Here is a 27,864-nt window from a genome sequence, read left to right on the forward strand (position 1 = left end):
AGTCTGCATTGTTTCATCTTCATTTAAAAAAAAAAAAAAAATGTTTAATAGTGTAATTCCTGTGTGCCCTTGTGTCTACCGATTTGTTTGTTGTGGTCATCTGGTCACCATACACTGTAAAATATGTCCATAATTTTAACGGAAAAAGAATGTAAAAATGCTTAACATATATGGAAAAAATATATATAATATATTTAAAAAGACAATACATGTAATTTTAAAGTAAATTATTGTAAAAAAAAAAATTATGTTTTGTAATGTAAAAAGTATGGTTTTACAGTATAAATAACTGTATAAATGTATATTATGTTTAACAAGGGAATACATATACTTTTACAGTAAAGCGGTAACTTTGCCTCTGAAGTTACGACTCTTGAGTGCAGACCTGCATAGTGAACTTCATTGGTAAGTTTTAAAAGCTAATTTTATTCTAATATGTTGCTAGTTGGATTAGTTACAATGCACCGCTCGTCATTTCAATTAAATGTATGCCATAGCTTAGAAGTGTTGTGTTGTTAATGCATTGCTTTGTGTTAGATCACTGACGTGCACAGAACGTGGGCAGCTAGGGCGCAAGCCCCTTTCGTTCACAAATCTAAAGGTGCCCTTTTGGTCATCCAGAAAAAGAGGAAACATTTTAATAATTAAAATCTCGTCATAATTTCACAATAACAGTAATAATGTGTTATTATGAGATTTCTTTGTAAATCGCAGGCGTATTAAAGAAAATTAAGTGGAGGTGCCTTTAAGAGCGCGCGCTACAGCAGACGGGGGGGGGGCGGACACTAATTGCAAGTGATCTTCCCTATGCCCTATACTCACTCCGAACTGTAGAGCCATTGAAGGGGGTACTCTGAAGAAAACATGGCATTACTGTATGAATGTACCAGAATTAGAATACTGATATCATTGAAATTAATCAACAGAAATAAACAGAATTATATGAAATACTGTGAGTCTTGTCATTATTACATCACAAATGATCTGCTATGAATTACATTTGCTGCATAATTAGCAATAACAAACATATGCTAGCAAGCACTGCACTGACACAAAGCAGATTAATAGAATAATTATATTTCCAGCATTAGAGTGTAACAATCTCAAAATAATATTGTCATATTCAGGACACACAATGATTTTCTAAATCGCCACAATATGTAATTAAATACAAATTAAATGTTTAACTAGAATATTTAAGAACGTTCACTCACACATGAATAATGTACTAATACATCTGTAAAACTATATCTTCTCAATAATCAAAGTCAAGAATAATCTCAAATAAAGGTGACTAACTGGTATATGAACGCACACTCTCTTAAGAACAAATCATGCAGCACAAACTCGTCAGAGATCTACATCTGCTTCTTCACTGCTCGCTCAGAAGAACCGTTATCATTTCAAAGGGGAAATTCCTGCTATTGATGTAATACGCTCCACAGCCACTGGGGGACGCTTGGACCAAACTATTACAATAGTACAAAAGAGGGGCCTTTTCTACAAATTGGCTTTAGCAGAGTAAGGTTTAATTGATTTTAACCGGACAAAACATAAATGCATGCAAAGAATGCTGCATTGACCAAAATCTATTTACAGTAAACTCTCTCGACTAGTCACTAGTTGAGCTTTAAAGAAGTACTAATAAAACTTTCATTCTGTATGGATCCAGAAACTGAAAGAACAGACAGCATTGTGCCACTAATAACTGGACATGCCACTAAGTTCAGTGGCATGTGCAAATCTGTTGTAAATCTGTTCTTTCAGTTTCTGGATCAGGTTTAAGGACTTTTTTTTAGGTTACAAACTGGTGATTCCAAGGGTATTATGCTATAAATGTGGTTTATGAGGACATTTCTAGTGTCCCCATAATTCAACATACTAAACAATGTTTTATTGAAAATGTAAAAATGCAGGAAGTTTTTTGTGAGGGTTAGGTTTAGGGGTACGGTTAGGGTTAGGGGATAGAATCTATAGTTCATACAGTATAAAAATCATTATGTTTATTGAGAGTCCTCATAATGATAGCTGCACCAACATATATTTGTGTGTGTGTGTGTGTGTGTGTGTGTGTGTGTGTGTGTGTGTGTGTGTGTGTGTGTGTGTGTGATGCTCCTAGAGGTACATTCTAATGGTTTGTGGAATTCATGTCTGAAACTAAACATACTTCTGTACTGTATGGCTCTTCAAATTGAAAGAACAGACAACTCCATTATCTGTAAAACTAATAACTTAATGGTTTCAACCTGAAATAATTAAACTTAATTCACTTTAAAACATTCACAGTCTCTTCACATTCACTGCTTTTGTACGTGTTTAAAGAAGGATAAAGATGTGAAAGGTTCTAGTTTGTAAATATGAATGCAATGAAATTTCAAAATACAAATGAGGTTTATTGCTTTGAGTGATGTGTCACGGTCTGTCTCCCTCACGTGCTTCAAGGACTCTTATTTTGAAGTTTTCCTCCGGACTACGTCTCCCATATTTCACTGCCCTCATCACTTCCATCTGTTCCATATTATCCTCACCTGTATTTCATTCCCTCATTAGTTCCTTTTTATATAAATATCCTCTAGTTTTGCTCATTGTTTTCAGTCCTTGACGTGTTACGTTGTGTTGTTAGTTAGTGATGTTAAGCTTTATTGTTTGTTCCACTCCAGCGTTCATTATTAAGTGACTTAAAGTATGTACTCCTGCGTCTCCTCTCTTCCACTCCACGTACCCAGCGTTACGTTATGTTTGGTTTTTTTACATGGATTTCATCAATGAGTACATCTCATGATCTATGAGATCCAGAAAGTGGCCTTCCTCACACCACCAGCTGTGACGTCAACATTCAAGACTACTTCTAGAAGCAGGTTTTTCCAGTGCTGTTCAAAATATCAGGGATGCTGTCGTGCATTGCAAGGGTTTTTTAACCATCTTTAATTTATCTGTATTTCAAGGGTACCACTGTGAGGCCTCTGCTGACATGGATATGATGCCATTTTGTTTTCCTCTTGTAGAGAACTCTGTGTTCTTGGTTTAGACCTGCTCACAGTTTGGGGGAGGTGAAAGTTACAGTTCTGTATTTGGAAAGGCACTAATGTCTCCCTGCAACAATGTCTACCTCGTATGTGCACTGCATGTTTTTGCAACAGTTTGCATAACTGTATTTCAGCACCCTTTCTCAAGCATTTGACAAAGGCGCACGCATTCGTGTGTGAATGGATAAAAACACAACACATCTGTGTTGAAGATAATAAACATGTGTCCCAAACTTTGTCTCCCACTTGTCTTCTCCTTGACAAACTTGCCTCCCTGAAAACTGGTACTGTGCTCTTATTGGCACACTATTTACACACCATAGCACTCTTTTACCAGTGACATAATTTTACATATTTCTTGTGCCGGTTTCTTTTTCATGTCTGCTGGATAGGTTATATATAGTAATGGAAGTACTGTTGGCTGAATGGAGTCTCAATGTAGGCATGATTACAAGTTAATTTAAAATACAGATAAAATTGAAGATAATATGTGGTTAAATATTGGTGGCTTTAAATATTTATGCAAACAATTTGGATGAATGCTGGATTAAGATATATTTATTTTGCAATATGAGAGGAATGGAAGTATACATTAATTCGGTTGTTTCTGGAATAGACAATGTGTTAACAAATGGATATTAATATTTTTGTCATCCTGTATTTGCATTATGATGGACAGCCTTTTGGTTTTAGATGGCATCTCTAGACCTATGTTTACACAGAATTGTGAGGTGCCAGTTCATAGATGTCCAGGACACTTGTAATTTCAACTGTAGGTGACTTTCATGTGTAATTCTAGACAAAGGACAAAAGGTGCCACTGTATAATCTTGTCATTCCACATTGCTAGTCTACAAGTGATCCAAGCCAAACCTGATTGTAAATTCTTGGTGGCAATTGTCTTTTTTCTCTCTTTAAATGTTACAATCACACATTGGTGATCACAATGACATCTCTTAACCACACAAATGACAAGTTAAGCAGTTTAAATAGTAAAACTGTCAGAGCACAGTGACCATTTTCAAAATAAAACACCTGTTTAAATAAAGACCAACATGTGTTATTAAATGACAATGGTTTTATTACAAGAAAACAAAATAGATTTCATGCATAGCGTGTTACAGTGGAACACAAGTCAGACCTAAACTACAGTGTAAAACAATCATTTTTGCTTATATATTCAATTTAGGTGCGGGTAGCCTGCTAATGTCTGGAAGCAACGTGCTTTATACAAGATGTCAGTGCCCGATCACTACCATTGACACCCACAGATTTGAAAACACCCATTATTGGTCTGCAGAGACCTATCCACCTTTTTCCTGATTTCTCCATGGGTGGTGCCATTGCAGTGAGAGACTTCCTCTAGGATGCTCCACACTTCCACTTAGTTGTTATCAACTAGACTAATGTTACTGGTGAGGGCAAGCAGCTAAGGGTCTGGATAATTATGCGCTGTTATAGGGTGTTATAACAACTACAGGTGTCTTAATGAATGAATGAATGTCACAACGTTAAGCCCCCTAAAAGCTGCCAATGCTGAAACATTCCAAGTCGAAACAGATTTAATAATCAGAGGTTGCATTAAACAAATTCTCTGTTACTTGCCTTTTTTTCTCCCAAATTTGGAATGCCAAATTCCCAATGCGCTCTAAGTCCTCATGGTGGCGTAGTGACTCGCCTCAATCCGGGTGGCGGAGGATGAATCTCAGTTGCCTCTGCGCCTTACCGCGGAGACATAGTGCGTGTGGAGGCTTCACTCTATTCTCCGCGGCATCCACGCACAACTCACCACATGCCCCACCAAGAGTGAACCACATTATGGTGACCACGAGGAGGTTACCCCATGTGACTCTACTCTCCCTAGCAACCGGGCCAATTTGGTTGCTTAGGAGACCTGGCTGGAGTCACTCAGCACGCCCTGGATTTGAACTCGCGACTCCAGGGGTGGTAGTCAGTGTCTTTACAGCCACCCCCCCCCCCTTAAATAAATAAATAATTAAACAATAAAAACACTGACAGATCATTCCAAATACTGTCCATCATTTTGGAAGATAACAAAGATGAAAAACATTTAAAACAAGCCTTTGTTTTATTAATAATCTTTACAAGGTTTGTGAATATAGGTGAATTCTCTCTCTCTCTCTCTCTCTCTCTATACTTAGGGTTACGTCCTACCTAAATTTAATGGTGCAACGCTCAAATATTTAGTTGTGTGTAAATTGTGACTTAGTGCCCATTTATGCCAAAACTAGGCTAAATTTTAACTTACGCACATCTGATGCAACCGGCCCCAGTAACTTTAACATATAAATGTGTGTGATTGTGTACTCATCTATTCGGGATTGCCGTCGAAACCGAATGTCCACACGTGGCCTTTAGTGAGAGGCCTGTTCACAGACTGTTCACTCGTTTTTTGATGGTTGTTAGTGATATTATAGTGCTTGGTAATGGGAATAAACTGCGAAGCGGAAGTCTGTAGCATACGCATTGGAAGAACACGCTAAGCATTATGGGTAATTTCGCTGCGTGTGGAAAAAGTTGGATAGCCTACTTGGAAAATCCAGCGGAATATGTGCGCAACTTCTAGTGGCACATGCCACTCACAACGTCCAGTGGCATGTGCCGTAAAAAATGTTAACCGTAAAAACAGATTTTCTTTTTTTTTTTTTTTTTTTACAGTGTAGCTCTAACGCTCTTAACCGTGAGCTATGTGTCTGAACGAGGAAGGAGCACATGTCGATTCCTCGAGAGAGTGTCAACAATGCGTACTATTAGTGAATGGTGAGCGCATAGGTGAATGAAGTTTCAACGGAGGCGGCAATGATTCGCGCGACGGCGCACGCGCCACAACCACGCCTTCAATTAAAACATCTCAGGGTTCGTCTGAGTGCGAGCGAAGATGGCGTCAGAGTGAAAGAGACCACGGGAAGATGACAAGCCCTCTACTGACAAACACATCTCTTCACCCCGCCGCCTCAGAGATGCCCATGAATGAGTAAGATTTGGTTGCGTACGATGTGTTGTCAATGCGATGCGGGGTAGGTGACGGGGAGTCGAGTCTCGCGGCATGTGCCTTATCATGCACTGCCTCTGTAATTCAGACGCAGGTGTTTTCAGTGCAGATTCATTTTGAGCACCGGGTGAAAGAGATTTTTCGAGCCATCATGTAACCGCTGCGGTGGGCAACGTCACGGGGAAAATATTGACGAGGAGACCAGCCCGTGTGAGCTCGCGCTTTTGTCTCTCCCTCTAAAATATGATCACGGGCGGCTGGCGGTGTGGAAGGAAAATTGACGCCCAGTTAGAAATCTGTTGCGTGACCGAACCGATCGACAAACCGTGCACGGAGCCGGAGAAGGCGCAGAGATGGCGCGTGAGCCTCGCATCCCTGCTCTTTTTCACGGCACTACTATTCGATCACCTCTGGCTCTGTGCGGGAGGCAAGCTCCGCTCCAGAGACCGGACTCACCGGAGAACGTGGAACAACGCGAGTCACTACGCCCAAGCGGGCCTACGCGATGAGGACTGTGGGGTTCTTTTAAACAACCTGACAGAAAACGGGCCGGAGTGCGTCCAGGCTGACGCACCGCGCCGCGCGCCCCTGGAGTCCGCGTGCTCTACGCTTTACCGGCAGAAGAGCGGCTCGGTGGGCTCCTCCTATTCTGTGCTGGTGCCTACAATGTCGCCACACGCGTTTTTAGAGTACTTCCGGAATTTTAGCTTGCCGTTTTGTGACGCGTTGACAATAGCGGACCTGCTGGAGAGCATGACCAGTCCGGACGGGATGAACTGCAACTTGGCCCGTGTCATTCGTGACCTGTTCAGCGGCGGACCAGAGGACGGGGATGTGTGCAGCGCTTGTGTTCACGCTTACATCCGGCTCGACCAACACGCTCAGGAAAAATATGAGGAGTTTAACATCCTTACGCACAAATATATGGCGGATGACTACTCCGTGCGAGCGCACACTCGCCTGTGTCAGGTGAGAAGTTTCTCCTTTTATATCCCACACGCACTTTAACGTATAAAGATGTGTTATGCATTGCTGCCTGTATGTTATATTGCTTGGGTGTTATATACAGAATAAATGAATAAGAGCATGATTGTCTGTATGTGTTGCAGGCAGTGTATAAAGCCTGGCTTTGTGCTGAATATTTTCCGGTTCCCCAGCGGCAATGTGTAAAGTGGCTCCCGTGCAAGCACTACTGTGGTGAGGTCACAGCCAGCTGCCCCTACATCCTACCTGACAACGACCGCCTGCTGTATGCCGGCCTGCCCAGCTTTCTCTGTGCAGGTAAACGTCAGTCAACACAGGTAACACAGCACAGGTTATTAGATATTTATCACACACTTTTATCAATTTCTATGTAATATGCTGGTCACCTTTGATCAAAAAGGAATTACAGTAAGTCCTTGCTAGAGGGCACAATAGTGATACTTCTTTGATCACTCTTTCTGAGGTTTGACATAAGAGTATTTCAGTTACTTGCCTAGACCCACCACAGGAGATTTTGCACATTGTATCTAGGGATGCACCGATCCAATACCTGGATTGGTATCGGCTCCGATACTGAAGCTTTTAGACGGATCGGGTATTGGTCCGACGTGCCCGATCCAAATCAGATACTTTGTGTTAGTCATGTTTGTTACTGTCAAGCTCCAAAAAATTACAATAAAGAACCATTAAAGCAGTTCAAATGACTCGTGCATTTTATTCAAAGCCACTTGAAGATGTGCGATAGCTCTGTGAATCACAAAAGGCTGTGTTTAATAAGTAAATATATAAAATGCACGCGCAGCTCCAGCCCATCAGTGAATTGCGCTGCTCCGTTTACACACACCCGCGGCTATTTTTATCCTTCACAGCGGTGCGCAATATTTGAGCGCTACTCACGAACATTATCTCTGATGTAGATGCTCAAAAATTCAGTTCACTTATAATATGCATGTAGAACAGCACCGGAGGTGCTTTTTTTTTTTTTTTTTTTACCAGAATTAGAATAAGAAGCGAATTAAACTACTGTGAACTTGCCTACAAACAGACACATACAGGACTTCTTGGAGAGTTTAGAATGTCAAAATGAAAGTGTGAGGTTTTAAAAGTTAAAAGTGCACGATTGAGATATATTACTATTATAATACAGGTGCATCTCAATAAATTAGAATGTCGTGGAAAAGTTCATTTATTTCAGTAATTCAACTCAAATTGTGAAACTCGTGTATTAAATAAATTCAATGCACATAGACTGAAGTAGTTTAAGTCTTTGGTTCTTTTAATTGTGATGATTTTGGCTCACATTTAACAAAAACCCACCAATTCACTATCTCAAAAAATTAGAATACATCATAAGACCAATAAAAAAAACATTTTTAGTGAATTGTTGGCCTTCTGGAAAGTATGTTCATTTACTGTATATGTACTCAATACTTGGTAGGGGCTCCTTTTGCTTTAATTACTGCCTCAATTCGGCGTGGCATGGAGGCGATCAGTTTGTGGCACTGCTGAGGTGGTATGGAAGCCCAGGTTTCTTTGACAGTGGCCTTCAGCTCATCTGCATTTTTTGGTCTCTTGTTTCTCATTTTCCTCTTGACAATACCCCATAGATTCTCTATGGGGTTCAGGTCTGGTGAGTTTGCTGGCCAGTCAAGCACACCAACACCATGGTCATTTAACCAACTTTTGGTGCTTTTGGCAGTGTGGGCAGGTGCCAAATCCTGCTGGAAAATGAAATCAGCATCTTTAAAAAGCTGGTCAGCAGAAGGAAGCATGAAGTGCTCCAAAATTTCTTGGTAAATGGGTGCAGTGACTTTGGTTTTCAAAAAACACAATGGACCAACACCAGCAGATGACATTGCACCCCAAATCATCACAGACTGTGGAAACTTAACACTAGACTTCAAGCAACTTGGGCTATGAGCTTCTCCACCCTTCCTCCAGACTCTAGGACCTTGGTTTCCAAATGAAATACAAAACTTGCTCTCATCTGAAAAGAGGACTTTGGAACACTGGGCAACAGTCCAGTCCTTCTTCTCCTTAGCCCAGGTAAGACGCCTCTGACGTTGTCTGTGGTTCAGGAGTGGCTTAACAAGAGGAATACGACAACTGTAGCCAAATTCCTTGACACATCTGTGTGTGGTGGCTCTTGATGCCTTGACCCCAGCCTCAGTCCATTCCTTGTGAAGTTCACCCAAATTCTTGAATCGATTTTGCTGGACAATCATAAGGCTGTGGTTCTCTCGGTTGGTTGTGCATCTTTTTCTTCCACACTTTTTCCTTCCACTCAACTTTCTGTTAACATGCTTGGATACAGCACTCTGTGAACAGCCAGCTTCTTTGGCAATGAATGTTTGTGGCTTACCCTCCTTGTGAAGGGTGTCAATGATTTTCTTCTGGATAACTGTCAGATCAGCAGTCTTCCCCATGATTGTGTAGCCTAGTGAACCAAACTGAGAGACCATTTTGAAGGCTCAGGAAACCTTTGCAGGTGTTTTGAGTTGATTAGCTGATTGGCATGTCAAAATATTCTAATTTTTTGAGATAGTGAATTGGTGGGTTTTTGTTAAATGTGAGCCAAAATCATCACAATTAAAAGAACCAAAGACTTAAACTACTTCAGTCTGTGTGCATTGAATTTATTTAATACACGAGTTTCACAATTTGAGTTGAATTACTGAAATAAATGAACTTTTCCACGACATTCTAATTTATTGAGATGCACCTGTATATTATTATTATTAACATTTGTTTACAGATTATTTACAGAAAAAGTGGTATCGGTGCATCCCTACTTGTATCAGTATAATTAACAACAGAACACAAGAATAACCTTTTTTGTTCGCTCCATTAGTAGTAAGACTGCCAGGCACAGGTAGAATAGCAGTTTCAGAAACTTGTCATTAAAGGGATAGTTCACCCAAAAATGAAAAATCTCTCATTTACTCACCCTCATGCCATCCCAGATGCGTATAACTTACTTTCTTCTGCTGAACACAAACAAAGATTTTTAGAAGAATATCTCAGCTCTGTATATCCATACAATGCAAGTGAATGCTAATTAGGCCTTTGAAGCTCCAAAAAGCAGATAAAGTCAGCAGAAACATATTCCATAAGACTACAGTGATTATGGTGTCTTCTGAAGCGATCCAGTTGATTTTGGGTGAGAACAGACCAAAATGTAACTTTTTTTTTTCACTGTACATCTTGACAGCAGCCTCATTGGCGATCATGATTTCGAGCTTGATTACACTTCCTAAAGCGCCATCTAGCGTCAGAGATCTTCTATAAAGAGGAAACAACTTTCGCACTATTACCACAGGACAGGTCGTAACAGTCAACTAGCGTGTTACGACAGTAAGTCACCGTTTGTGGATACCAAACAAATGAATGGAGAGAGCCGTAAACTGACACCTACCTGTCGCAAAATCGTTCGTGACTTCTCTTATAAAACAGCAATTTTATTGTACTAAACTCCACACATAGTTCACTCCAAAAGGATTGTATTGTGTAAAACATGTTGAAGATTAGCGGACATGTGGTCAGATCATTAAGTGATTAACTGTTTCCTCACAAAATCAGTTTATTCAGCACACTGAAGCATGTCGTCCATAGACATCCATTCAAAAAGAAGGGCCTCTTGTCTCCTTGCCAGTGTACTGCCCATGGAATGTCTATAGGACCGTTGTGCTATACATTTGGTCTGTTCTCACCCAAAACCAACTGGATCACTTCAGAAGACTTTAATTAAACCACTGGAGTGGTTACTTCTGTGCTGACTTTATCTCCTTTTTGGAGCTTCAGTGGTCTGATCACCATTCACTTGCATTGTATGGACCTACAGAGCTGATATCTTCTTCTAAAAATACACATCTTAGATGGCATGAGGGTGAGTAAAAGATGAGAGAATTTTCATTTTCCCTTTAACATGAACTAACAATGAATAATACTTTAATAAATGCTGTAAATATCAACATATAGTAATACATTTTTAAAATCAAAAGTTGTATATGTTAACACATTAGTTAATACACTATGAAGTAACAATGAACAATTGCATTTTTATTAATTAACATTAACAAAGATGAATAAATGCTGTAAAAATATATATATATTGTTCAATGTTAGTTCATGATTCCTAATGCATTAACTAATGTTAAAAAATAGAACCTTATTATAAAGTGTTACCCATCCTTTTATGTAAAATACCTCAACTGAAAATTTTTTATTTTAAATTTGAACAATTATGGCTGTAAAAAACTATAAAACCGATTCAAAAGCAAATACAAAAGTAGCTGTAAAAATGCTCAAAATATCACACAGTAACAAACAACTGCTCTGCTAGAATACATTTGAAATAATTGGCCAGTCTCTATATTAGATTATACAAATCTCTGCCATCTACCATTACCATAGATTTTTATATAATTACTTTTTCATTATATAAAATTCAGTTTTCTGAGTGTTTTTAAAACTGATGAGGTTTTCAAAAACACTTTCCTCTAATACAATGAATACAAATATATGATTTCTACAGACCTCTACAGTGTCTGTGAAAGCACTAAATCTAGATAGACCTAGAATAGAAAATGAAATACATCAGTTGTTATTTAACCTGTTGCCAAGCATCCCTTTGTTTTGAGCACAAGCCTAAAAAGGACATACTCAAAATACAGTGGCTGTAGTTCATCACTCCATTAAATTACAGGCATAATTGTGGTCACTAAATCCACAACTCGGTAGACCTAGAATAGAAAATTATGAAATAGATCAAATGTTAAACAGATTACATAAACTGAGCAATCCACCACAGGACATTTTCTGCACCCACATTTCAAATATATTGGGTATTTTTGTCACTTTTGGTGAGTCTGGGTAAACTTTTGCTAGGTAACCCAATTTTTCCTCTCTTTCTCCTCAGAGTTGCAAGAAGAGTATTTTTCCAGTCAGGGTCCAGATTGCTGTGATGTCAGATGGAGTGGGTGTGACTCAGTCGTAGGGTCTGCATGTGCTTTGACACACCTCCCGGGCTCATTTTCTTTGCATAGGAGATTATCATCAGGAGCGGTGTCATGGACAAATCGTCTCCATGGCAGTAAATTAAAACTGTGTGTGCTTGTTCTCTTCTTAATACAAACTGTCATCTCTATAACAAATTTGCAGCATTGCAGCACTGGCTCCTTGGAGACCATAGTACCTCATGAAGAAGTTCCTATGAGGGAGGAGTAAGGAACTGTAACAGTGTTTTTGTCTGCTGTTCATGAGATGATCCTTGCGAAATGCTGGGGAAAACGCAGGAAGTCTCACCACTGCTGAAGTGTGTCGGTGCTTGTCTTTTTTGAGGGTTAGAACATCTGGCCTGATCTGAGCCTGTGTGCGTGTTTGTTTGAGTGTGTTTTTATCTGTTTTTCAGTGTTTGGTTGTTTTATCAGGCCTAATCCCCACATGTTAAAACACAGTTCAATAATGACAATCTTGTTTTACTTTAGACAACATTCTTGGAAACAAAAATGAATGTGTAAAGAATGTATGGACATTTCTCTAAAAACCAACACTCAGACTCTTTTTTTTTTTTTTTACTTTTTCACTGTGCCAGCTTTCTGTATACTTTGTGGTCATGAGAATCTAAAGTTAAGGCTAGTTTGTGTGTCTCGGGACATTTGGCCTCCTCCAGTCCAGTTCATTGGGTACAGGTTGTTCCTGCAGTTATACATTCTGAATTATGAGCAGTTTCTGCTGGCATTCTCAACACTGTGTTTTTTGTAATTTTTTTGACAGGATTATTTTCTGTATTATGTCTGTTGTTCTGTAACCATCCCTCTTACTCTCTTTCTAAAGGCTTCCACACACTGCTCTAGCCAACACCTATTAACACCTCTCACTCATTAATTTTATGTTGGTCTTGATGTTTTGGGGCTGTTTAGGGGACTTTGGTAGTTACCATTTAGCAGATGCTTTTCTTCCAAAACTACTCACAGTGCACTAATTGGAAAAATATTGTGGGAAAAACTTCGGAAACATTACAAATCTACTCCATGTGGATTGTCACGGGTCTACAAACTCTCAAATAACAACATGAAAACAAGTTTGAAATAATTACATCGGTCAGATAGGGTGGTTTTGGGGTGCTTTGCATAATGGTCAGTTATCCACTTTCATAGTAACTGGAGACATTTACTGTATTTAATTCTTCTGCTCTGGCTGCCGGACTGTGAAGCAGGTCAGAGAGTTAAAGAAAGAGCTTTGGAGATAGATTGCCTAGAATAGCACAACGACAGCAGACACAGAGGATATAAAGAGTGCAGTGGACATGTCCAATGCTGAGGGTGAAGTATCCACAATATGTTGATATGTTGTATGCAAATGTTTATTTTAATATGGTGATTTAATGTCAAAGGAATCTGTTGGCTTTGCATAAATTAAAGGCCAATGAAATTTTACTCAATTCCTAATGCTTTCATATGGATTGTTGGTAACACTTTATTTTACAGTGTCCTTGTTATACATATTACATGTAATGACTATAGTAGTAACAGTAAGTTATGCATAATTATAAGCAACTAAACTAAACCCTAACCATAAACCTATAGTAAGTACATGTTGTTAATTAATATAACTTAGTACTTATGTCTGTAATTACACTGTAACACGGAAACTGTAAAATAAAGTGTAACCGGATTGTTTTATACACTTAATTGCATTGTAATTACTGAACATTTTGAGATATAGTTTTAAGACCATGAACACTCTCCTGGTTCAGACTGGGCCTATAGTAGTAACAGAAACTGTAACTGTGTTATCAAACCATTTCACCAAACAGCCGTTACATCAGAGAACAAAAAATGATTCATCCTGGTTATTTTAGTTTTTGATCATTTCACTTTCTTTTGATAGGGATATAAGAAGTGTTGCCTAAATTACTCAAAAGTAATTCAATTATCTAAACTAGTAATCTGATTACTGACTTTACTGATTACTTCACAAAAAGTAATCACATTACGAATTATTTTTAATTTTCTTTTTAAAACACTTCACAGAAATATTTTTTTTTCCGCTCAAATTCAAAATAATGTTTATATTTCCTCCTTGTTCATTGTCCCACACAAGCCATACACTCAGAACTAAACATTTCTCTGCTACAATGGATTGTCAGCTGTCAAAGAAACGCAAACAGATGTAGATTTAAGTATAATTCATGTTCTATGTATTCTACATAAATATTAAGTAATGTTTAACCCAAGTAATGTACTAAAAGTAATTGACTTAATTGAAATTTAGTAACTGTAATCTGATTAAAAGTATTTAAAATGTAATGCATTACAATACTTTTTAGTATAAAGTAATTAGATTACAGTAATTCTACAACTGTTTCTTCCGCATGTGTGTATCACACAGCTTGTAGAATGTCAGGTAAAATTACTCAAGGGCAGCTGGACTTTTCTGTGAAAATGTGAGCAGTGTGTTGAAGCCTGAGAGATAGTGTGTGTGCTGAGTCACTGGATCTGTTCACATGCTGCTTGTTTCTAAATGAGATCTGATTTTGGCCTTTTTTTTTCCAAGATTATCTGCTGTAGGATCTGAACTCTTATGTTATCCTATGTCCAATGTTCTGCATGAGCACCGAGTCACTCTGATTGTGGTTCTGATGCCCTCTGATCTCCATGTATGGATTTCGAGTCTGTACTGTGGCAACCCAATAAACCATCTATATCGTTAATTTTAATTGAGGGAGTGCATGTTTTTTGTGTGTGTTTTACACAGTGATGGGCCTTTTTGAGTGTGGATTGTAAAATACTACAGAGGTTTGGCCAGTAGGAGTCAGTGTTTTCTCATAGTGAGTGGGGAGTTTGCGCGTACATTTTGCATCTTGCAGGCTGGTCAAAAATCAGTTCTGGTGAGGCAAAGCCCACTCTGATATATCAGTTCATACTGCGAATAGTAATTCCTGCCTGTAGTTAAAAGAATACTTGTTTGCAAAAGGTCAAAAGCCACTAATAAACAGTAGTTTCACATGGATGCAGAGGCACAGATTCAAGGGGGATGGGGGGGAGGTAACTCTAATCAAAACAAGCAATTACACCCCACCCCCCCCTCCAACACACACAATATTTATACCATTATCCATGTAAACATATAAATGCTTCACGCTGCAGCCCCCCAATGTACAAGATAGTTGCATGGATGACTGATGGAAACATTTCAGTTTTTTTTTTAGTTAATCTTCAAAACCATAAAATTTTGTTTAACACATAGTTCTCTCACTCACTGAAATAAGGTAATAATATTTTAACTTTGATTGTGGTCGTGGTTATTGTCGGAGAATTTTGTATTAGCTATTAAAGGGATAGTTCACTCAAAATGAATATTCTGTCATAATTTACTCCCCTCATGTCGTTCCAAATCTGTATGAATCCAAACTTTTCATTTAGTATACAGAACACAAAAGGAGATGTTTTAATGAAGACCCCTTTGTGTCGTTTCAATAAAATGGGAGCGGATATTGCCTCACTTTAAAGCTTAAAGGAATGTTCCGGGGTCAAAACAAGTTATGCTTAATTGAAAGCATTAATGGCATAATGCTAATTATTAAACTTTATTTCAACTGTCCCTTTTCTTTAAATAAAGCAAAAATCGAGGTTACAGTAAATCACTTACAATGGAAGTCAATGGGGCCAATTTTTGGAGGGTTTCAATGCAGAAATATGAGGCTTTTAATTTTATGTAAGCACTTACATGAATACCTCTGTAAAAAAAAAAAATATTATTTGAGTTGTAAAGTTGTTTAAATTGTCGTTTTGTGGGATTGCAGGGTTGCGGTGTTATGTCGCCATGGCAACACAGTTGTAAAATTGGATTTAACTTTACACAGAAAAGGTTAGTAAGTGAAAACGCATATCGTTTACATCTTGTGGCTATACTTTTGAAGTGAGTATTTAAATGTTTACAGATTTGCCCCATTCACTTCCATTGTAAATGCCTCTCAGTAACCCAGATTTTTGCTTTTTTTAAAGGAGGGGCAAGTCAAAATGATTATTAATTGTTGTTATCAACATTATGCCACAGATGCTATCGATTGTGCTTAACTTGTATCGAACCCTGAATATTCTTTTAAAAACCCAAAAGTATCATAAAAGTAGTCCATGCGACTTGTGCATCATATTTCAAGTCTTTTGAGAAAGATATTTGAGACAATTTGAGAAACAGTAATGTTTCAGCAAAAATATTGACGTCCGTTGCACGTTCATGGGAACTATGATGAGAGAAGCTTGTTCACAGTGGTTCAAGTTCTTGTTTTAACATGTGAAACATTTTTTATTTTAAAGTGAGGCACTATTTACAGCCATTGTATTGCAAAGACGCGGGAGATCATTTGTATTCTATATAATACAGCATTAACGACAATTATAACAGAATTTTCATTTTTGGATGAAATATTCCTTTAATCAGCATTTACTATTGTTACACAAAGCTTTAGAACATTCTGTTTCCCGAGATGTCTACATCTGTGTGCGTGTGTGTAATTATTGTTTTCTTAAACTCTTAGCACCCTGATTCTAGACTCTCCAGGCTCATATGAGCTGGATTCTCTGTTAAGTTAATTTGTATAATTTAATTTAAACTGTCCAAGGGCCTACGACCCATAACTGCATATTCCTTGCAGCATTTCTTTTTTGGGTTTGGTGCATTGTGTGTCTGTGTGTGCATGTCTGCGAGTGTGTATGTGTGTGTTTATATGGCAAGTATTTTTGCGTGCGTGCTCTTGTGCTTGTTTGTTCATAAGTGTGTATGTGTAGGCGTGTGTGTGTTTACAACTTGTTCCAGACTTTCTGTGTTGGTTGAGCTATTGAAATTATACTTTAATTACATTATTTTGTAATGTCTGCTTTTAGAGATCCATCATGAATTGTTATAGCATATTGTTGGTGTGTGAGAGAGACAGACGCAAAAAAAATAATATGCTGGATTTATAAAAAATACAGTGCATTCGCTGGCTATCACCCCTGGAGTTCGCTAGCTCGAATCCCAGGGCATGCTAAGTGACTCCAACCAGGTCTCCTAAGCAACCAAACTGGCCAGGTTGCTAGGGAGGATAGAGTCATATGGGGTAACCTCCTCGTGGTCGCTATAATGTGGTTCGTTCTCGGTGGGGCGCGTGGCGAGTTGAGCATGGATGGTGTGATGCCTCCACACGCGCTATGTCTCTGTGACAATGCGCTCAACAAGCCACGTGATAAGATGCGCGGGTTGATGGTCTCAGACGCGGAGGCAACTGGGATTCATCCTCCGCCAACCGGATTGAGGCAAATCACTACGCGACCACGAGGACTTAAAAAGCGCACTGGGAATTGGGCATTCCAAATTGGTGGAGAAAAAATCATTTTTGCATAGTGAGTTTCACATGGAATTTTAAGCAATATTACCTAAAAACCTTTAGTTGGCAATGCTTAAATATTTTAGTTTCCCAGCAAACGGTTTTGCTTAAATGTATTGGTTGGTGTGACAATATTTTATTTAGGTTATTTTTACCAATAAATTTAAGATATTTCTACCATAAAAGTCTTGTTTACCTCATTATAAAATTTAAGCTTGTATAGATTAATAATTTTAAGTTCTTGAAACTTAAAATACCTAGGTACTGATCATTTAATTCAAATTAGTTATACATTAAAATGAGTGGAAGAAATAACAGACAACTGGTGAATAGTAAAGGATTTCTTTATTTTTTGACAAATGCAACTTATTAAAACATCTCTTAAAACATTTTCATCTGTTCATCAATTTACTGCTTTAATAGAAACATGTCTATGATTTGTCTAATATTGTTTTGTTGTATGTAAGTATGTTTGAAATAAAGTGCAAATCTACTGTGCAATGGTGTGTGTTTGTGTGTTGTGTAATGGTGTATGCTGTGTTCTGCCATTAAACAGGCATTTGACAAAAATAATGACTGAAAATAAACATCAATGAACAACAGTGTACATTCTGTCACAAATAACAACATTGTATGCTTGTGTGAGTGTGTTTGAGTGTGGTGTAGAGTTGAATATGTTGTTTATATAATTTTTGTGTTGTATGTTTGTGTGTTTGAGTGCGGTGTAGAGCCGAGTATGTTGTTTATATAATTTTTGTGCCGTTGTATGTTTGTGTGTGTGTGTGTGTGTGTTTTAGTGCGGTGTAGAGTTGAGTATGTTGTTTAAATAATCTTTGTGGCGTTGTACGCTTGTGTGTTTTAGTGCGATGTAGAGTTGAGTATGTTGTTTATATAATCTTTGTGGTGTTGTATGCTTGTGTGTTTGAGTGCAGTGTAGAGTTGAGTATGATGTTTATATAATTTTTGTGGCATTGTATGTTTGTGTGCGTGTGTGTTTTAGTGCGGTGTAGAGTTGAGTATGTTGTTTAAATAATCTTTGTGGCGTTGTACGCTTGTGTGTTTTAGTGCGATGTACAGGTGCATCTCAATAAATTAGAATGTCGTGGAAAAGTTCATTTATTTCAGTAATTCAACTCAAATTGTGAAACTCGTGTATTAAATAAATACAATGCACACAGACTGAAGTAGTTTAAGTCTTTGGTTCCTTTAATTGTGATGATTTTGGCTCACATTTAACAAAAACCCACCAATTCACTATCTCAAAAAATTAGAATACATCATAAGACCAATAAAAAAAACATTTTTAGTGAATTGTTGGCCTTCTGGAAAGTATGTTCATTTACTGTATATGTACTCAATACTTGGTAGGGGCTCCTTTTGCTTTAATTACTGCCTCAATTCGGCGTGGCATGGAGGCGATCAGTTTGTGGCACTGCTGAGGTGGTATGGAAGCCCAAGTTTCTTTGACAGTGGCCTTCAGCTCATCTGCATTTTTTGGTCTCTTGTTTCTCATTTTCCTCTTGACAATACCCCATAGATTCTCTATGGGGTTCAGGTCTGGTGAGTTTGCTGGCCAGTCAAGCACACCAACACCATGGTCATTTAACCAACTTTTGGTGCTTTTGGCAGTGTGGGCAGGTGCCAAATCCTGCTGGAAAATGAAATCAGCATCTTTAAAAAGCTGGTCAGCAGAAGGAAGCATGAAGTGCTCCAAAATTTCTTGGTAAACGGGTGCAGTGACTTTGGTTTTCAAAAAACACAATGGACCAACACCAGCAGATGACATTGCACCCCAAATCATCACAGACTGTGGAAACTTAACACTGGACTTCAAGCAACTTGGGCTATGAGCTTCTCCACCCTTCCTCCAGACTCTAGGACCTTGGTTTCCAAATGAAATACAAAACTTGCTCTCATCTGAAAAGAGGACTTTGGAACACTGGGCAACAGTCCAGTTCTTCTTCTACTTAGCTCAGGTAAGACGCCTCTGACGTTGTCTGTGGTTCAGGAGTGGCTTAACAAGAGCAATACGACAACTGTAGCCAAATCCCTTGACACGTCTGTGTGTGGTGGCTCTTGATGCCTTGACCCCAGCCTCAGTCCATTCCTTGTGAAGTTCACCCAAATTCTTGAATCAATTTTGCTTGACAATTCTCATAAGGCTGTGGTTCTCTCGGTTGGTTGTGCATCTTTTTCTTCCACACTTTTTCCTTCCACTCAACTTTCTGTTAACATGCTTGGATACAGCACTCTGTGAACAGCCAGCTTCTTTGGCAATGAATGTTTGTGGCTTACCCTCCTTGTGAAGGGTGTCAATGATTGTCTTCTGGACAACTGTCAGATCAGCAGTCTTCCCCATGATTGTGTAGCCTAGTGAACCAAACTGAGAGACCATTTTGAAGGCTCAGGAAACCTTTGCAGGTGTTTTGAGTTGATTAGCTGATTGGCATGTCAAAATATTCTAATTTTTTGAGATAGTGAATTGGTGGGTTTTTGTTAAATGTGAGCCAAAATCATCACAATTAAAAGAACCAAAGACTTAAACTACTTCAGTCTGTGTGCATTGAATTTATTTAATACACGAGTTTCACAATTTGAGTTGAATTACTGAAATAAATGAACTTTTCCACGACATTCTAATTTATTGAGATGCACCTGTAGAGTTGAGTATGTTGTTTATATAATCTTTGTGGTGTTGTATGCTTGTGTGTTTGAGTGCAGTGTAGAGTTGAGCATGTTGTTTATATAATCTTTGTGGCGTTATATGTTTGTGTGCATGTGTGTTTTAGTGCGGTGTAGCGTTGAATATGTTGTTTATATAATTTTTGTGGCGTTGTATGCTTGTGTGCGTGTGTGTTTTAGTGCGGTGTAGAGTTGAGTATGTTGTTTATATAATCTTTGTTGTGTTGTATGCTTGTGTAACAGGCTCAACTAATTTTAAAACACAAAAACAAATGTACAAAAACAAAAGAAATTCAGAAAGTAGAATAGCAATTCAGCCAAAAAGGCTAGGTATCATAGCTTCTTAGATGAATAGCTCTTTGTACAAATGAAGATAATTGAATAAAGTTGTCAGCCGTTTGTGTCCATACAATGAAGGTGAATGGTGATGAACATTTTGATGCTCCAGAAAGCACATAAAGGCATCATCAACATAATCCATAAGACTTCTGTGGTTTAATCCACAATGTGTGCAATAAATAACAAAAATTAAGTTGTTATTTGCACACTGTCAAAAGAAATCGAATCGCTTCAGAAGACTTTAATTAAACTACACAAGTCACATGGATTACGTTGATGCTGCCTTTATGTACTTGTATCAAAGTGCTGGTCACCATTCACCCTCATTGTATGGACATAAACGGCTGACAACTTTTTTCAAATATCTTCTTTTGAAGTTCTGAAGATGAACAAAAGTCATATGGGTTTGGAAGGATAAGAGAGATTTACATGTTTTGGGTGGACTATACCTTTAAGTAACGATGGCTTTGGGGACCGGAGTGCAAAATTAACCTGAATTGTAAGATGGATTCTACAGTCTATTTAGGCTTACGATGCTTTGGGGAAACGCCGGCCTGGCTAGATCACTCAAGAGTCATGATTCACACTCTATTCAATATATGCACACACAGGTCTGCTACATCATCTTGAAAAATCACTGTAAATGTTCTCACTGTTCAGTCGAGCCTTGAATTCATGAACATAATTAACGGTGGGAGTGGGCGGGTATCCCCACCACGTATTGAAACAGATCGCAGCAGAGATGCATATATATTTGTTCTGTGTGTTAATGAGGGGCGATGTTTGTAATCAGTGAAAAACAGCCATGGCGGCTCTGCTCTGTCAATGCTGCGCGTTGTGTCATGTTTACCTGCGGAGTCGGACGGCGAAATATAACTACTTGCGGACCCCCATCCTGTTTTCGCACCGACAAAAAAAAGTTGCTAATCACCATTATTTAACATTCATCTTATGAAAGCAACGTTACCAAATACATTTACTTCTCACAAAAGTTGGAGACCCCGGCCTGCAGACACATGTTTAACAGTGTACATTAGATATGTAATAAATTGCCAGCTAAACTTATTTAAAAGAACAGAAACGTGTATCGTCATAATATTTGATGAAGAAAAGCTCTACTTATTTCACATAACATATATATTTAATTACCTTCACTGTGGATCAACAGAAGAGGTCTGGTCGTCGAAAATGGCCGCCCCAAATTGCAAAGTCAATCAAGTTCTGCATCTGTGCATCACATGGTAATCTGCCTGGATCCTAAAAAATTTTGTTAAATTGACTAAACTCCAGATTAATGTTGACTTTACTCAAAATTACTAATGTTTCTTCGTTATTAAAAGTAAGCCATAAACTCAATATATTTTGTAATAATTGTAGCTTTAAATTAAGTATTGTGCAAAACTTAATTTTATAAGTAAAATCTGTTTGTTTTAATGAGCTATATTTGCTGAGGACAGGAATCATTTTTTATAGCGTGTGTGTATGTGTTTGTGGCGCTGAATTGATTCAGCAGCAGTGTAGCTGTGAATATTTAAGTGATTTAAGATTAAAGAGTCTGGAGCTGAATAAAAGCAGCACCAATTTAATATAAAACCATATTAATGAGGTTCAGCTTTATGAGGTCACAGAGGATCTGCAGTACACAGAGCACAGCTGTGAGCAAAGCAAGAACAGAGGGTGAGAAAGCAATGAAGAGAGAGATAGCATCAGATATAGAGAGTAAGAAAGCCCCCATCAGCCCTCTTGGTTTGCTCTGCAGTCTAGTTACTCTGAGTATGTGAAAATTCCCACAGCAGTTATGATGAATCAGGTTATTATACTGCACCATCTATACCAAATGTTGCGTTCCCCAGGGCTCAATCCTTGCACCTCTTGTGTTCAATCTCTAGGCCAAATGTTGCACAACAACAAAATTGATCACTATAGCTATTTAGACAAATACTCCTAGATCTACCTAAATCTATTGCCAAGTGTCTACAGCCCCATACACTCTCTGTGCCCATGCATTGTTGAAATTAACAGCTGGATGTTCCATGACTTCCTTCAGTTAAACAAAGACATAACAGAATCCATCATATTTAACAACAAAGATGAAATACCTTGACACCAGGGGTCTAAAGACTAAAAATCAAGTCAGGAATCTTGGTGTCATTTTGGAATCAGTGCTAAGTCTTGATCTATGTCATACATTTATATAGTCTGGGTGTTATTAATAACACCGTCCTATGTGCATTTCCAGTTTTATTGTATCCGAATTGATGATGTTATAAATATAATTGTGTACAGATAACTGACATGTCTGAATAAATGAGCAAAAACCCACAAGTGTTTTATCCCTGCTCTCTTCATCGCTGCTTGACTTTGGCGAAATGTAGCTGTGTCACTTAAAACATTAAACTTTATTGAAAGAGAAATTACAATTTGGCTCAATTATACAGCAGAAACAAATAGAAACAAACATTTTGCAGATTTTTATCTCATCCTACAGCGCAGCACACTGAAGGTAAATGGAATTTAGATCATAAACATGGTGGCGTGGTCATAGTGACGTTACATGAAACAGGTCAATACAAGTGAATGGTGGCCAGAAATCTGAAGGTCCAAAAAGCAGAAAAAAGCAGCATAAAAGTAATCCATAAGTGGTTAAATCCATATCTTCAGAAGTGATATGATAGGTGGGGGTGATATCAACAAATCAATATTGAAATCCTTTTTACTTTAAATCTCCATTTTCACTTTCAGATGTTACTTTTATGCCGCTTTTATGGCCACCATTCACCTTTTTTTCAAGGATCTTCAAAAACGGCATGACCTGTGCATGTGTGCGTGTGTGTGTTGGTAAGAAAGACAGAGAAAAATTACTTTCCAAATATTATCTGAGTTTTCCTATTAGTAGTTTCCATAGAAACCTGTTAGTCATCTAAAACAGCACATAGCAGAAGACTTTTGCCAATGTAATAAATAACTGTGTGTATTTTGAATCTAATTAATATGGTGTGTGTGTGCTTTGGTCCTTGACAGTATGATAAATGTGTGTAGCTGGAGTCCATGTATGTATAAAATGTTATGTTGTTTGAAAGGCAGTGTGTGCTCATGTGTGTTTGAGTTCATGTGTATGAGTTTGGGTGAGTGTGTGCATGTGTGTGTGTGTGTGTGTGTCATTTGATGTTTTTCGTTTGATTGGCAGTCCTGTCCTGCTTTTAACACTCTGATTCTCAACATATGCCACAATTACACTACCATTCCTCTGTTCTAACACTTTAAAGATGTGGAACTTCACACACAAACTCTCACTGAGTAAGCCTAATGTACCAACATTTGGCCAGGGAAAGTTTAGCAAGAAAGAAAGAACATGCAGTACTGCACACGAACAGGTATAATAAACTACAGGCTACTGTAGTGAGTGTAACATTTTTCACTCATGATCTATAAAGATTAGAAGAACTAGAAGACTGCATTCTAACTAGAAACAACCAAACTATTTTTTTTAAACCAATTACAAACTTTAAAAAATGAAGCCAAGGCGCGTGTGACATCAGCTAATTTATTTGCAGATTTTTCCTTTCAGAGGTATGACGCAATTGTTGCCACTACAATGATTTGTGACGAGTCGCCAAATGAATGTCCTATCTGGAGTGCCTCGCGCTCTAAAAAAAAAAAAGGCCACTTTTCCGCGGGAGGATTTTCAATGAGATGACGTCGCACCAGCAGCCAATCAGCTGTTAGGGGGTCGGTCTCTGGATCTGGCCGTAGTAGGTTATCAGCCAGTATCCTCGCAGTCCGAGGTCAGGAAGCCAGATGAGCCCGCAGAGAAGTGCGTGTACACCGCGACCAGCCGAACCCAACAGTCGCCGAGAGGACAAGGAAGTTCGGTTATCAGAAGCAATGCTGACTGACCTGCACGCAGATATGGTACCGAAGCGCGATCCGATGAAGTTAGAGGACCGAGAGCACACACAGGCAGCGTGTGAGTGCCAAAGTCAATGCAACAACTGCAAAATCTTCCTGAGTTTATTCATCCTCTCGCTCTCTCTGCACCTCATCACGCTCTTCTGCTACCTGGACCTGCGCTCGGAGCTCAAACGAGAAATATCGCAGAAGAACAAAGATGATGTGTCTTCAACGGGGCCATTGCCGCACTATGAAGCCACAGCGCCAGTGCCCCGGTTACCGGACACCGACAACCCAACAATAGGCGAACAGGTAGACGAAGTTATCTATTGTTCTATAAAAGAGCAAGTAAACCTCACTTTTAGTGTGCGTCAACTTCTGTTATTGTATTAAGAATTTCAAAGGCGCCCTTTTTATTGTCTTCCCACCCCATTCAGTTGATTGTGTTTGCTTGTTGGAGACCTATTGTTAGAGTCCACGTCCTCTAAATAGTGACTGTGAATGAGACAGAAAGTAGGTACAAAGATACTGTGAGGGATGTAGATGATACGTTGTCAGTTTTAAGTCAATGCCAAGGGTCATAACATTTAGTTTATTAAATTATCACGTTAAGAGGTTATATTTATCTAAATAAATTAATTACTAATTATTTGTCTTTATCTAAAGCGACTAGTTGACGCAACGCGTTCTAGACGCAGCGCAACAAATATCTATAACAGAACGAAGCTATCTGCGCGAGACGCGGCGCGACGGTCAGTCCGTCTAGCGGATGTTTACATAGAAAAAAAAAAAAAAAAAAGAACAGCGCGGACGGACGCAAAAACGAGTTCGGTGTGAACGGCCCTTAGAAATTGACACATTACCAGAACAGCCCTCCTGGAACAACCCGGGGTCTTGGTCGAGGGCACATGTATTTAACCTGCACCCTTCTGGTTTCCAGGGCAGGTCTTGAAACACTAGTCAAGACAACCACCTATCTAGTTTTCTCTCATTCCAGTCACGCTGTGCGTCAAAAGCCCGGGTGTGACGCGCTTCTCGTAACTGTGAATCGTTCACCTGCGGGCGACATTTGTTCTGTTTAAACAACATCTGTCCTTTTTACGAGCTCTCTTCATCAGACGCACTTTACTGTCAGGCGGCACAGGTCGCTGTTTATGTAGCCTTCGCTGCGGTTTGGCCCGGACTCGTGTTTGATTCCTTTGGCAAAACTCCATGCTCGTCGCAGCGTTTCCTCATGTTCACCCCGCGGGCAGCGCGTTACTGCTGGATGCAGAGAGCACAGCTCAGGGATGCGTTTTATTAGCAGCACTGGAGGTCAGTGGCTTTGTAAACGTAGAATTACGTATACGGATAAATCCAAGGAATAAATCTAATGTACATGTATATACGTGGTACTATTTATCCATCAATTGAATCATGTAATAAAATATCAATATTCTTTTTATTTTTATAGTGATGCATAAGCAGCAGCTTATTTGGTTTAAACTAGAACACATCAGGCAGCATGTTTGTTTATATCTCTAGAGACATACAGTTGCTTGTAAAAAACAGTAAAAGTTAGTGTAAAGGGCAATAGTAGTTAACAAGTTTGCTTACTGTGGTTTTGCTCAGTGGGACATGTTCCTTGATAAACCGATATCAGATTTTATACTTAAGGGTGGGGTTGTGGCTTGAAAGACATTCTAATGAACCTCGCATGTCTCTCTGATTGTACAGGGAGTTAAACGGAAAGGTCACCCAAACATGAAAGTTCTGTTATCATTTACTTAATCTCGTGTTGTTTCAAACCCGTATGACTTTCTTCTTGTAGAACACAAAAGGAGATGTTGGGCTGAATGACTGCCTTAGTCACCATTCACTTTCATGGTCATTTTAAAATCCAAGACAAATACATTCCTTCAGGTGCAACCTCCACTATAGTCGGGTTCAATATTGATTATCGCAAAATTTATTTTGACTTGCCCCTCCTTTTCTTAAAAAAAAAAAAAAAGGAAAAAATCTGGGTTACAGTGAGTCACTGAATGGGGACAATCCATAAACATTAAAATACTCACGGTTTCAAAAGTATAGCCACAAGACATAAACAGTATGAGTGTTAGTGTGATTTTAGTGTGATAAAATCACTTACTAACCTTTTCTGTGTAAAGTTAAAGCCAAATTTAAAACTTCATTTCCATGACGATGTAATGAGAACAAACCCTAAAATGACTGTAAAAATGATGATTTAAACAACTTTACAACTCTAATAATACATGAGTTTTAACAGAAGAATTAATGTAAGTGCTTTTATACAAATATAAGCTTTACATTTTCACCTTTAAACCCTCCAAAAATGGGCCCCATTCACTTCCATTGTAAGTACCTCAATGTAACTTCGATTTTTGCTTTTTTTTTTTTTTTAAAGAAAAGGACGGACGAGTCTAAATACTTTTTTTGTGGTAATCAACATTATGCCACAAATGCTGTCGATTGAGCTTAACTTGAATTGAACACGGAATATTCCTTTAAGTAACTTTCTCAAGGGCATAATCTCAATGAGAGTTTGGAGGGCTCTCACATGGGATCAAACCTGTGGACCTTGACCTGGCAAACTATTTTGGATATTGTTTGGTGCGTGGTTTAACACAATCACCTAAAATTTCCTGAAGTGAATTGTTTTTTTATTTAATTTTTTGCCTCAGAGCAAAAGTATGTGTGTACATGACATTTGTGTGTGTATGGGGGTGTGTCCTTGCGTGTTACTGTGTGCATGTGCGTGCATATTTATGTGTTTGTGAGTATTGCACTGATGCATGTCAGATCTTTAGAAGGCATGTAACCATGACAACTCTGATTGATGGAGGGAGGCGTGAGTGTGGTTAATCTATTAGCATAAATATGACATGCAAGCAAACCACAGAAAGAGAGTGTGTGTGTCATATGACCACTGTGTTGTTATGTGAAAAGTGCTATGCATAATGTAGTTTCCCAAAGCAAACAAAAACGAGCTAAATCGTTTTACATTTGATAAAATAGAAGTTTCAGTATTTGGTGTATTTGACAAAGTTGCTTTTCTTTAACTAAATGAAAGTACTGAATATCAGTGTATGGTATAAGTCCATACATGAAGCACTTAATATCAGTAACAGCTGTGGAAAATGCTGTTCACCTCCTAATTACAGTACACATCAGAGCCATCCCTGTTACTGTATTAATCAGCCCTGTATGTGTTCCAGTAAGGATCATACCTGTTACAGTGTAGATCAGACCCTTCCTTTGTTAGACCTTATGTGTGTGTGAGAGAGAAAGAGTATGGGAAAGAGAAGGGAATATTTTCCTCAATGTCTTCTCTCTCTCTCTCTCTCAGGCATTATGGCAGGTGGCCAAATCACAGTGTGAGTTCTCTAATGCACACACACACACACACAATTCCTTATTAAGCTTTGTAGGTATGGGATTCCTCCTCGACAGGATATTACATTAATGGATGGAGTCAGCCAAACTCTAATTACTCTTTATTCAACTATTTACCGCTGTAACTAATACACACACGCATGTTTCTCACAGACACTCAGTGTGTGA

At 38.6% G+C, this 27,864-nt stretch overlaps 2 protein-coding genes across 6 annotated transcripts in view; both read left to right on the forward strand.

Moving 5' to 3' along the window:
* The first annotated feature begins 5,594 nt into the window (after positions 1–5,594).
* On the forward strand, positions 5,595–14,742 carry LOC127423012 (NALCN channel auxiliary factor 2-like). Of its 2 annotated transcripts, none has more exons than XM_051666986.1 (3): positions 5,595–7,007; positions 7,148–7,319; positions 11,941–14,742. In XM_051666986.1, the coding sequence occupies exons 1-3, from the start codon at positions 6,282–6,284 to the stop codon at positions 12,246–12,248; spliced, it is 1,206 nt and encodes a 401-aa protein (XP_051522946.1). In that variant the 5' UTR covers positions 5,595–6,281; the 3' UTR covers positions 12,249–14,742. The 2 variants fall into 2 exon arrangements, with proteins under 2 accessions (XP_051522946.1, XP_051522955.1); XM_051666995.1 differs by having other exon boundaries at positions 7,148–7,339; positions 11,941–12,152.
* A 9,460-nt stretch (positions 14,743–24,202) lies between these two features.
* LOC127428636 (ectodysplasin-A-like) overlaps positions 24,203–27,864 on the forward strand; it is a 63,553-nt gene continuing 59,891 nt past the window's right edge. For all 4 annotated transcript variants that reach the window (XM_051677110.1, XM_051677120.1, XM_051677130.1 and 1 more), the window contains exon 1: positions 24,203–24,615. In XM_051677110.1, the coding sequence (XP_051533070.1) occupies positions 24,211–24,615 (405 nt within the window). In that variant the 5' untranslated portion in view covers positions 24,203–24,210. The remainder of the gene's footprint in view (positions 24,616–27,864) is intronic.

This window comes from Myxocyprinus asiaticus, chromosome 3 (genome assembly GCF_019703515.2).
Source record: "Myxocyprinus asiaticus isolate MX2 ecotype Aquarium Trade chromosome 3, UBuf_Myxa_2, whole genome shotgun sequence".
Taxonomy (NCBI): Eukaryota; Metazoa; Chordata; class Actinopteri; order Cypriniformes; family Catostomidae; genus Myxocyprinus; species Myxocyprinus asiaticus.